Source organism: Myripristis murdjan, chromosome 24 (assembly GCF_902150065.1).
Source record: "Myripristis murdjan chromosome 24, fMyrMur1.1, whole genome shotgun sequence".
NCBI classification, from domain to species: Eukaryota; Metazoa; Chordata; class Actinopteri; order Holocentriformes; family Holocentridae; genus Myripristis; species Myripristis murdjan.
The window spans coordinates 26,878,168-26,890,791 of record NC_044003.1 but is presented as its reverse complement, the minus strand read 5'-3'; the positions used below and the strand labels follow the sequence as shown (position 1 = coordinate 26,890,791).

The 12,624-nt window shown below is 40.7% G+C and overlaps 2 protein-coding genes across 5 annotated transcripts in view; both read left to right on the top strand.

Annotated features, from left to right (window-relative positions):
* Positions 1–3,868, top strand: part of LOC115355893 (uncharacterized) — a 50,820-nt gene extending 46,952 nt beyond the window's left edge. The window contains exons 5-7 of the mRNA XM_030046815.1: positions 1,636–1,703; positions 3,225–3,390; positions 3,809–3,868. Coding sequence (XP_029902675.1) covers positions 1,636–1,703; positions 3,225–3,390; positions 3,809–3,868 — 294 coding nt within the window. The remainder of the gene's footprint in view (positions 1–1,635; positions 1,704–3,224; positions 3,391–3,808) is intronic.
* Positions 1–12,624, top strand: part of LOC115356499 (uncharacterized) — a 42,388-nt gene that overhangs the window by 6,990 nt on the left and 22,774 nt on the right. For 2 of the 4 annotated variants that reach the window (XM_030047681.1, XM_030047682.1), the window contains 2 exons: positions 1,636–1,703; positions 3,809–11,421. In XM_030047681.1, coding sequence (XP_029903541.1) covers positions 3,930–10,802 — 6,873 coding nt within the window. In that variant the 5' untranslated portion in view covers positions 1,636–1,703; positions 3,809–3,929 and the 3' untranslated portion in view covers positions 10,803–11,421. Of the gene's footprint in view, positions 1–1,635; positions 1,704–3,808; positions 11,422–12,624 lie in introns of those variants that run through there. The other 2 variants (XM_030047685.1, XM_030047683.1) reach the window with 2 other exon arrangements.

Below are 12,624 nucleotides of genomic sequence, written 5' to 3'. Positions count from 1 at the left end.
GTCAAACAAAGTCAACATTTGTAAGACAGTACCCCACTTTGAAAATTTGCCAAAAATCTATTTTTTGTCCAAAGTGGGTGAAATTTGAAAAGTGTTCATAAAACATGGTTTTCTAACTATGGGATCAATGTCATTGAAATCTGAGTCGCCACAGTAACTATGTTTACATGCACACCATATTCTGGTTCGGCTGAATATTCCGGTTAAGGTAACTGCGCTGTGGCAACTGGAATATTCTGTTTACATGTTACTTGGCATATTCCCGTGTTTCGGCGTATTCCACTCTCTTACGTAATGCGACACTCAGCCGCGGGGAGCAGCAGTACGCTTATAGGTGTCTGGTCTGCCGGAAATACAGAAGAAGAAGTGTTTTGCTTCTTCTGTCACTATTTCTGTTTTTTCTCCCATATACTCCATGATATTTAAGTCTTTCATTAGCTGAAGGCAGACTGCAGACTCCTGGCTCTTGTTGCTTTTCGCCATGCTGTAGTGTGCGCCATGTCGTTTTCCCCATAGACGTAATATACGTATATTATGTCTATGGGTTTCCTTGCAGTAACCATAGCAACAAAGACGCCCAGAATTCCTTGCAAATCGAGCATGCGCAGTCATGACTGAATATTCCGGTTCGGGGCCTTTTCCGACTAAGGTGTTTACATGCCTCAATATTCGGGTTGGAACAGGCATATGCCAGGGGTCTTATTCGGAATTTTCTCCAACCGGAATATGACCTTACTTGGGTTCGGTGCGCGTTTACATGACACGTGCGCAACCGGAATATTGCGAATATTCTAGTTAAAACAGGAATATGGTATGCATGTAAACTTACTCAATGACACCCATTTGATGATCTGACATGGAATGTCCCAGATAGATAGATATAGATATATAGATAAAGCTTAATTTGTAATATTTATACTACTGCTACATTTATTTTTTTATGAATTACAGTGACAATGTGTCAGACTCTTAGTGCATGCAACCAAAATAAAATTAAAAAAAACCCCGAGCGGTGTGTCGGCAGTGAGAGACGTGACACGAGTCGCATTCAGCCTGTCTACTCAAAAGCGCTGCGTCTGTTACCAATCAAGTTTAGCAGCAACTCTACTGACTATCAGTGATTACAAACTGTAAGAGCGAGCTGAAAAAAACCTGACCGCTACTGAAGAGAGATGCCACATGAGCTGTCACGAGAGAGATGTTGTTGCTGTGTGTGTGTGAGTGGTTCAGTGGCTGTGTGTGTGTGTGTGTGTGTATGTAGGGGAGGGGCGCTGTGTGTGACTGGCCTGCCACACAACGTGGACACAGTCAGCTACCCAATGAGGATTTTCATTCATCACGAGCACAGATATTGACTCATATTACTCGGATAATACTCATACTCGTCAAAAGTACTTCATCCATACTGCATCCTCATTTCAGCTGAGTATCCGGCTTAATGGCCCCTACAGCTGCTGTCTCTCCATTCACTGTCTGTGTTGCTCGACCATCTCTGATCCTCTCTCTCTCTGTCTCCCATCTCTCCTCATCGCTCTCCACACCTCTGTGGGTCTTCATCTGTTTACTTATTCTTATTAGTGACCTGGTTTCTAAACTGACAGGCTGTTTATGTGTTGTTTTGTTTCACCTGTCCAGGCTGTTTTCCTACCTTCCACCAACTGTGTGCTGAGATCTCAAGACCTCCACGACCCTGAGTTGGGGAGGTATGTAAAATGTGTTGTTCTTTTATTGCTTTAAACTGCTGGCTATCTTTTTTGTTTCATCATCAGTTTGTTTCATTGCGAACAAAGGAAATCAGGGTTTATGTGGGTTACATGTATTTTTCAAGAATGCAGGGTGTATAATATCAGTGAAAGTGGATTCTATTTTATCTCCGCCAGACACTGGAGACAGTGCCACTAAATCTTAGAGCTAGGAGCATCAGTGCAACTTGGAAATATGCCCTCATTTTTCAATCATCATATATCACATGGAACACCAGGACGCAGCCAGAATTTGGGTGTGTAGGTGAGAGAGGTTAGAGTGGAAAGCTACTGCGAGGTTATTTTCACCAAAACAACATAATGGTGACATTTCTGTGCAGGATGTCCTGTACCTGTGTCTGGGCTGTAAGCCCCCTTGCTTGGTGCTTTGTGACAATGACACAAACTATCCATTAATTTTTCCATAGAATTGATCAGTCAGACCCTCCTGTGCCACCAGAATCCCTAATTTCTGATGACAGTTCAGAGAAAGAATCAGCAGGTGAAGAAAAAAAAAGAAAAGAAAGGACCGCCATGTATTGCAGTGTTTCCCCTCATTCTATTGGTGGGGCGCAACGCCTCACCAACAGAGCCTACCACCTCACCTGAAAGTCACGCTAAATGAATTTAATTTAATTTAGTTAATTTTCAAAATTAAAAAAATAATAAGATCACAACAGAAATAATTTAATGTCACATTTCTATAGCATATGTCTAGACCGCATTTTTATCAAATAAACTAAATACGTTCAGGTTGGTTAATAATCTAATTTATATAATTTCTTGTCGGAATGTGCTCTGCTGTCTTGTGAGAAGGAGGGCGGGAGTCCGCTCTAATCACACAATAGTCACACACGTGCGCACACATTCACAAGCAGACAGAGACAGGAGAACAGAGGAGACTCATACTTGTATCCGTACGTAAGTGAAATAAATAATTCATGCCCTGTCGGCTTCAGCCTCCTGAAAAATAGACGAAACTATCAGCAATTTTTAAACGCATTGTACCACAGCCTGAGTCGACCATCAGTGGCAAAGATGAGTGTGTTTGCACTCCTCCGGTCCAAGTCAAATGGATACCCACACAGGCGTTCCAAGCACTAGAGCCGTGGGTACGAGTGACGACCAGAGCGGTAGCCCCCTGGTTCTAACGGCCTCCCCTCCCCCTGATAGGACGCTCAAGTTGACTCATCAACACAAAGATGAGTGTGTTCCCAGTCCAAGTCAAATGAACACAGGTGTTTCAAGCACTACTGCCACTGTAACAAATCGTTGTATTCTATTAAACAAATGTTATGTTGTAACATCATATTATTTGTTAAAATGGAAAACAGGACTCCTTAGTTTGTTCAATTTTCTATTAATATAGATGAATCAATAAGTACAAATGTGAAGGATATTAAGCAACTTATTAATATTGTCCCCACCCTCCAAAATGTTTGTGTAATTCAAAAATTTAATTTTGTGGTGCTCATCTGGGAGCGGCTCGCAGCAGCAGCAGCCTGAGGTCAGCCAAGATGGTCTTTTCAAGATTTTCAAGATTTCTGAGCCACATCCACCAACTCCTCCAGGGGCATCCAGGCCTTTCAAGGCCTGGATACATAATCCCCACAACATGTCCCAGGTCTGCCCTGGGGTTTCTGGTGAGGTGAGGGTTGGAACAAAGATTCCAACTCAGAGAGGGCAAACTACCTTTTTCCAGCAGAGAACCAGATTGTTTTTCCTTTTGTGTTTAACCGTATCGTTAACTTAGTTTGTAGTGTTGTGAAGCACCAGGTCACCCATTCATATGTAGGAGAGAATTTTTGCCACTTACATTAGATTTTTCAAGATTTCTGAGCCGTTCTTACATTTTCCATTGTAAAATAGCATTAGAGTACTGCCTGTCTCACACTGCAGAAAGTGCTCTGTGCCTTTCTTGAAAAGATAATGCTTATCCGTATTTATTAAACATTTTGATTCATGGGTGAAGGGTAGTTGGGTAGAAGGGTAGAAATGCAGTTTTTGTGACTTTGAAATGCTATTTGAAATGTGACAGTACTCAGATTGCTGTTTTTCCTTCCTAGACTTCATCACTGGAGACCATTGGGAAAACACGAGACGGTGGGGGGATTTCTACCATGTGATGGACAGCAATGAATTTGAATATTTCTTCAATGTAAATTTCAAAGGTCGAAAAAATAGAGGATGGATTTCAGCAAGCTATGGCAGCTGCGCATCATGTATGCAATGAGATCTTCAACTGATGAAGATCCATTCTATCACTGCAAAAAAATAGGACTAGATTTTAATGCAGCATCCCAAAGAAAGCAAAAACTAGATTTACAGTTGTTGACCAATGGGATTGTGTATGAAGTGTATGACTTTGCTAATTTGGTAAACAAAAGTAAAAGACAGTTCATCATTGATGTCTTGGAGAACAATTTTCATATTGGACTGGAGAGCGAACAACAGCGAAGTGATTTTTGTACCAGAACTCTGGCTAAAGTAAAGCAATTAATGAAAAGACCATGGATAGACAAACATGAGCTTTTCAGCCTTCCTGACACATCATCCATGGCAGGGCATAACCACGGCTCTCTGACTCAAATGTCTAATCCAAAATCTTCAGATATCTACAACACTGATTGGAGTCTGGCAACTGCTGATCATAATGATGCTGCTGAGAGCGTCCCCAGGGAGCTGGACAGACTGTGCGCTGCTGAAGCTGAACAAGGAGATGAAGGCATATCTCTACGTGAATCAAAAGAAGACATTTTTCCCCACTCCTACCCGTTCTGTAAAGAAATTGGTCTTGACCTTGGCTATGGATCCATGCAAACCCTAGACATGGGTTTGTTGACAAATGGTGTGATGCTAGAAATAGAGCATTTTGCCAGAATATTGTGTGGATTCAGCAGAGAAATTATTTTTGATGTGTTGGAGCATAATTTTGAACTTGATTTTGCAAGTCTGGATGCTAGAGATGAAGCATTTAGGAACTTGAACCTCCTTCTGGCAACGAAAGCACAAATTACAAAGAGTAAAGGAGCAATGCTCGAAATGAATTTTTTTTCATCTCATGTAAATCCCTCTAAAAGAAAAAGAGAAGAAACATTACCCAGTAACACAGAAAACATTGAAGGTCCTGCACCAAAATATCACCGCAAGGAAGTAATGAAAAGAAGGCAGTCTGACATAAAGAGTAAGCAGACAGAAAACATGGACCTGGAGTCAGATGATGATGCAGACTCAGAAAATAGTCGTTATCAAGAAAGCATGCAAAATAAGAGTGGTTCTCCAAGCCTGAACATTCCAAGAGAGTCAGAGATGAGATCTCTAGATGTACAGGAGGAGACTTTCCTCAGCCCCACTGACTGCTCAACAGCTCGTTTGGCTTTAAGCCCAGATCTCAGCCAGGCTTTGGCCACTTGTTCTGATGGAGGACAATCTGTAGGTCAAGGCCCAACACAGACTACAACGAATGTCAAAGACCTTGATGACAGTGACACCATGGAACAGAAGGAAACAGGAACAGAACAACTGATGTGGAAGCTGCGTACTCATCATGTGAATGAAATCCTCCTCAGGTCAGCAAAGGATTATTGTAGATACCCCAGTTGTAAGAGACTTGGCTTAGACTTCAATGTTGGATCTGGGGTTAAACAGAAGCGCAATGCTCAGTCACTGACAAATTGTACATTGCATCAACTTGCTAAATTTGCAGTAGCAATGAATTCGTCCCAACAAGAATTAATCATGGAGATTCTCGAGTTCAATTTTGACTTGAGATTCATCAGTGGACAGCATAGGCATGCTTTTGCATGTGAAACTATGCATCGAGTAAGACAGCTGACACAATGTGGAGATGAGGTCAGATTGTTAAAAGAAGCTTTTGAACTTCCTGTTGATAAGTTTAACAAATTAACAACTAATCCTGCACATCACTACAGCTGCGATATGAGTGTTAATCCTGAAATAAGCAGTGTTTCTACAATGGAAGTGAATGCGGTTGCTCCTGTGCCTCCTACAAATTGTAATGAACTTTTTCCAGAGCAACAAGTGGACCTTTATCCGCACTGCATGGAAATCGGTCTGAAGCTGCATGTCAAAAAACACCAAACACACAAGAAACTGGATTTCCATGTCTTGACCAAGGGAGCGATGATTGAAGTGACAAACTTTGCAAAAATGTTATGTGGAACATTTGAGCAGATCATCATTGATGTCCTTGATCACAACTATGATCTTGATTTGCAAAATGGAGAAAGTGACACTGCCAGATACATTCTTGAACAAATCCCTAGGATAGTGGAGCAAAATAATCGAGTACGCTGTTCAAAAACCTTTAAGCAGCCACACCCTGCGCCAGAGAGACCAGATGAACACAGTGAGCCCAAGTCAGATTCAGGTAGCACTGTTCCTTCACAGACAAAAATCACAGATCATTTAGACAGCTGCACTGAGACTCCGCAGAAATTTAATGAGCAAGAGAAAACTTTGTGGAAATTACGCACCAGCCGTTCTCAGGAAATCCTTTCAGTGCCTCATCTGGAGGACTGTCCATTTTACTCTTTTTCCAGGTGCAAGAAAATCGGCATAGATTTCAATGTCGGATCTGGCCTGAGACAAAATCTTGACCCAAAATTACTGACAAATGGTGTAATGGTGGAAATTGCCAATTTTGCAACAGCAGTGCAAAAATCCCAAAGGCATTTCATCCGAGAGATACTGGAGTACAATTTTGATCTTGGTTTAAAAAGTGACCTTGAACGTCATGCCTTTGCACATCAAACTATGGCAAGACTTCAATCCAATTGCAGACCAGAAACAAAATACTACGGGAAAAAGATCTACAAGCTCCCTGACCTCAGCCGTATTGATTTGTCACACTATATAAAAGCTGTGTATTGCCCAAAATGTGATCAAGACAGAGATCTTAAACTTCATAGACAGGATGAATCTCAATCTGATGTCACGCATCATCCAAGTCCACATGCCAAGATGGATACAGCACAAAGACGTACCTGGAGTCTGTCCTCAACCCTCCCAAGAACAGAGGGAGCAGGAATGAACCCTTACCCCCACTGCAAGAAGATCGGCCTCAGCCTGTGTGTGGATGAGGACCAGCTGAGGGAGAAAATGGGGTTGCATTTATTGACACATGGGGTTATGAGAGAAGTGGCCTCTTTTGCACTGAAATTGTCTGGATTCAGATGGCAGATTGTTTGTGATATCCTTGAACACAATTTCAGTCTTTGCATACACATTAGAGAGAGCAATCCTTCCTACTTTTTCACAAAATTTAACCAAAGGCATCAAGGACTTGCTTGGTTGAGTGAAGTTTTCTCATTTAGCACAAGCAAAAGAAAACCTTCTGAAAAGTGGAAAAATGTTTATTTTATGCAGAAATGTCAGGAATGGAAGAAAACAACAGAAGATCGGCAGTTGGCTCTGCAACGAAAGAAGGAGAATTCCTCTTTGAGAAAAGCAGAGATGGGTATCATAGCAACAAAGAATCATCAAGACAGTGAAGGAAACTGCTTTCCTCTGTGCAAGAAAATTGGTCTGGACCTTGATGTGGAATCCAAATCAGCAGCCAAAGCAAAACTGGATTTGAAGTTATTGACGAGGGCTGTAGTATTTGAGATACATAAATACGTGGCTACCAGAGGAGGAGATTACATCCAATCTGTCCTATATGACATCCTTAGCTATAACTTTGATCTCAGTTCACAAAATCACAGGTGCTGGAAATTTTCCTTAGCCGTCACACAGAAAGTCACTGCCATGGTGAAGTCTTATCAAAGAAATCTGGACAAAGCAGAGGAAGTCTTTGAGTTACCTTTTGTTTTCAGTTCCAGCGACTCAGAGGATTCCATCAGAGATGAAAGTGAAATAAATGGGACTGATGTGCCTACCATTCAAACTGCACAGCAGGACCAGGGTCTTGGTGATGTACATTCTTACATGTGTCCACTAGAAGACTCTGACCTGGAGTCAGATAATGCTGCAGACTCAGAAAATAGTCGTTATCAAGAAAGCATGCAAAATGAGAGTGGTTCTCCAAGCTTGAACATACCAAGAGAGTCAGAGATGAGATCTCTGGATGTACAGGAGGAGACTTTCCTCAACCCCACTGACTGCTCATCAGCTCGTTTGTCTTTAAGCCCAGATCACAGCCCGGCTTTGGCTACTTGTTCTGATGGAGGGCAATCTGAAGGTCAAGGCCAAACACAGACTATAATGAATGTCAAAGACCTTGATGACAGTGACACCATGGAACAGAAGGAAACAGGAGCAGAACAACTGATGTGGAAGCTGCGTACTCATCTTGTGAATGAAATCCTCAGGTCTTCAAAGGATTATTGTAGATTGACTGTATGCAAGAGACTTGGCTTAGACTTCAATGTTGGATCTGGGGTTAAACAGAAGCTTGATGCTCAGTCACTGACAAATTGTGTGTTGCTTGAAGTTTGTAAATTTGCAGTAGCAATGAATTCGTCCCAACAAGAATTCATCATGGAGATTCTCGAGCACAATTTTGATTTGAGATTCATCAGTGAACAGCATAGGCATGCTTTTGCGTGTGAAACTATGCATCGAGTAAGACAGCTGACACAATGTGAAGATGAGGTCAGATTCTCAAAAGAAGCTTTTGAACTTCCAGTTGATAAGCTTAACAAATTAACAGCTAATCCTGCACATCACTACAGCTGCGGTATGAGTGTTAATCCTGAAATAAGCAGTGTTTCTACAATGGAAGTGAATGCTGTTGCTCCTGTGCCTTCTACAAATTGTAATGAACTTGTTCCAGAGCAACAAGTGGACCTTTATCCGCACTGCATGGAAATTGGTCTGAAGCTGCATGTCAAAAAACACCAAACACACAAGAAACTGGATTTCATTGTCTTGACCAAAGGAGCAATGATTGAAGTGACAAACTTTGCAAAAATGTTATGTGGAACATTTGAGCAGATCATCATTGATGTTCTTGATCACAACTATGATCTTGATTTGCAAAATGGAGAAAGTGACACTGCCAGATACATTCTTGAACAAATCCCTAGGATAGTGGAGCAAAAGAATCTAGCAAGCTGTTCAACAACCTATAAGCCGCCACACGCATTTTACCCTGCACCAATAAGACCAGAGGAAGACAGTGAGCTCACGTCAGATTCAGGTAGCACTGTTCATTCACAGACAAAAATCACAGATCATTTAGACAGCTGCACTGAGACTCCGCAGAAATTAAATGAACAAGAGAAAACTTTGTGGACATTGCGCACCAGGCGCTCTCAGGAAATCCTTTCAGTGACTCATCTGGAGGACTGTCCATTTTACTCTTTTTCCAGGTGCAAGAAAATCGGCATAGATTTCAATGTCGGATGTGGCCTGAGACAAAATCTTGACAGAGATTTGTTAACAAATGGTGTGATGGTTGAAATTGCCAAATTTGCAGGAGAGATTTTAGCATCCCACCAATATTTCATTACAGAGATACTGGAGTATAATTTTGATCTTGGTTTGATGAGTGTCCTTGAGCGCCGTGCATTTGCACATCAAACTCTGATTAAATTTAAAACGATGGGCCGATGCGCAAAACTCTCTCGTATGAGGAATAAGGTTTTTGAGTTCCCTGATTTGAGCATTATTGATTTGTCAGACTATGTGTTTTGCCCAAAATGTGATCAAAACAGAAACCATCCAAATCCACATGCCAAGATGGACACGGTCTTAAGTGATGCACATGATACAGCAAAAAAACCTGCAGGGACTCTGTCCTCTACCCTCCCAACAACATTTGGAGAAGGAATGAACTCTTTCCGACACTGCAAGAAGATCGGCCTGAGCCTGTGTGTGGATGAGGATCAGCCAAGGGAGAAACTTGGGTTGCATTTATTGACATATGAGGTTATGAAAGAAGTGGTTTCTTTTGCAAGGCAGATATGTGGAACCAGAGTGGAAATATTCAATAGTATCCTTGAACACAATTTCAGTCTTGGCATGTACAGCAGAGAGCTTAATCCTTCCTGCCAATTCTTTTTCAGCTTGAAACATAGTCATTCATGGGTTGCTTGGTGCAATAAAGTTTTTTCCTTTCAGTCAAGAAAATCTAATGATCCTGATAAGTGGAAAAGTGCCTCTCTCACACCAAAATGTCAAGAATTCAAGAAAATGGCAATAAAACGGAAGGTAGCGCTGCAACAAAAGAAGGCGAGTTCCTCTTTGACAAATGAAGAGATGTGTCCGAAAGGAACAAATGAACGTGTAGTCAGAGTGGGAGTATCCACTCCCCTTTGCAACAAAATTGGTCTGGACCTTGATGTGAGATCCAAATCAGCAGCCAAAGCAAAGTTGGATTTGAAGTTATTGACGAGGGCTGTGGTATGTGAGATCTATAAATATGCAGCCAAGAGAGTTGGGGAATACATGCCATCTGTACTGTATGAGATCTTTGACTATAACTTTGATCTCAGCTCACAAAATCACAGACGCTGGGAATTTTCCTTGGCCATTGCAAGTAACATCAAAACCATGGTGAGAGGTTATCAAAAAAATCCGACGACAGCAGAGAAAGTTTTTACATTACCTTTTGTTTTCTGCCACCAAGCCTCAGGGAAATCTGCCAGTAAAACAAAGAAAAATGAAAAGCTTTCTCTTGAGAAACCAGACAGTGAATGTGATAAAGTGGATAAGGGCACCCAGTCTTCAGCAGACCTCACTAGTTTGATTTATGCAGACCCCATTAAAACCGAGGCTGAGGAAGCCCCTCTAGATGGATCATCTAACAGAGAGATTAAAGAAGAAAAATATGATCCATATTGCACCTTTGATGGAACAGAATTCAACAATGAAGACCAGAAACATCTGGCCCCAGATGCACCACCAGGACTAAATGGATATGATATTAAAACCATGTTTCAAGAAACTGAGAGGAAATTGACCAGTGATGACCGAGGAGAGTCTGGTTGGCACTATGGAGATGCATCACAGCCAGACATGAAAGTGGAAATTAAGCAAGAAGAGGATCCTAATATTTTCAAATGGATCATATCAGAGGCAGTTGATGGTTGGTGAACGTTAAAATCTTGACTTTATATGGTACGTGACACACACGATGAGGCGGTGGCATTACTAAAACTGAAACTCTCGAGAAATGCCTTAAAGCTTTCAAACAAGCACAGCAAAAGATGGATGTTGCATTGTCTTTGGGACTTAAAATATTTACTAAAAACACAGAGGAGACAACACTGCATAATAAGAAAACGCATTCAAACAGACAAATCACAAGCAAATTAAGAAAAAATCATCAGTTCCAACCGTGCTCTCTGGGCCACTGTAGAAAATGTATTTTTTTATTCATTGCCAGGTGTGTATCAATATATTTGCTGGACTGTCCATTCTGCATCGAAGAAAAAACTTTTTAGTGGTATAATTTCTATGATACAATATTGTTTAATTTTTGACTGACTTTTTTTTCTTTTTTCTCTTTTTTCTCTTGTCGGTCATTTTTAAGAGAATAGGAAATGTGATGGTTTCTGGAATTCCATGAAGCTGTAATGTAAATCTTAATATGTCAGCGACTGAAATATTAGAATGTTTACACTGAACAGTGTTACCTTGGATTTCCATCTCCTGCTAATGTTTATTGCGATCACTTTTTCAGTACATTTTATATAAATTTTTGGTGAAAACATTTCTTTTCTCTGTCCTTTGTGTTCACTTGAACAGTCAACACGGTCCTTTTGTCTAAAACACAACTCAACATAAAGATGTTAGAGCAACTAATGTATCCAGTTTCTTTGTAACACTGATTGTGATCCTAATGCACATTTCAGAATGCACAGAATATTAAGATGGTGCAATTTTTTTTAAATTATTAGATAATTGAAATTCAGTCAGTACATAGCAGGGCCGGGTCTAGTCAGGCATGTATGAGGGGGCAGCCACAAATCTTGAGGGGGTATTGTGCTCCAGCACCTTTTACCATGTCTAACGGACAAATTCACTCACTAGGATGCGGGTACACTGAGCAAGTGCCTTGTAAAGTACTGTGGTCTCAAATGTTTGGCACTTGTTTTATTGCAGTTATTGTTGTTAGACTAACCATATTTATTTCATGAACTTGGGTTGCTGTTAGGTGTTAGGTGTATGTCCTACCCTCAACCTAAACTGATTGCAATTTGTCAGGCCTCTACCCTAAGACCTGCCCAACTTGGGTGTCCCTATGAAGATTAGTTTCTTTTGGTATAGCTCTTAGGGTCACTGAGGCACTCAAACCTCCTGACCACGATAAGGTGGCAATCCCTCAGGAGGATGTTTTTGTATTTTTTATTTTTATAATACCCTTAGGGGGATATTTTGTTTAGTGTTTTTTTTTTTTTATTTTATTTTATTTTATTTTTTTTTATTATTATTATTTTTTTAAATAAAATTAAAGGAATAAAACAAAGGCTATTTGCCTAGACAAAACAAACAACTTAACAGTTACTTAGGTCTACTGGATGAGACCATTAGGCATGTCAAAAACATGTCCAACTGAAAAAATATCCAGCATTTTGTCAACATCAACAAATAGAACAGATATAGCCTAGGCTAGAATAGCTGGTGATGTACCAAAATGAACATTTTTGTAAAGTTTTTTTATATTTTAAAATACTTTTATTTTTATAAGATGAAAATAATAAAACATCGGCCTATTAACCTGCAAAACACTGTCTATGAGCTCTAAGAGAGCCTTTTCAGCTTTCTTGCACAATTACAAATTGCCTTTTTTTAAGTTTGTCCTAGCGGTCTTGCCTTACTGTAAGCTGTGCTCTTCCCTTGTTGTGCCGATCAGCTGTGGCTTTGACCAGAGGCCTGTATCACGAAGCGGGATTAAGGGGTTAGTGAGATAACT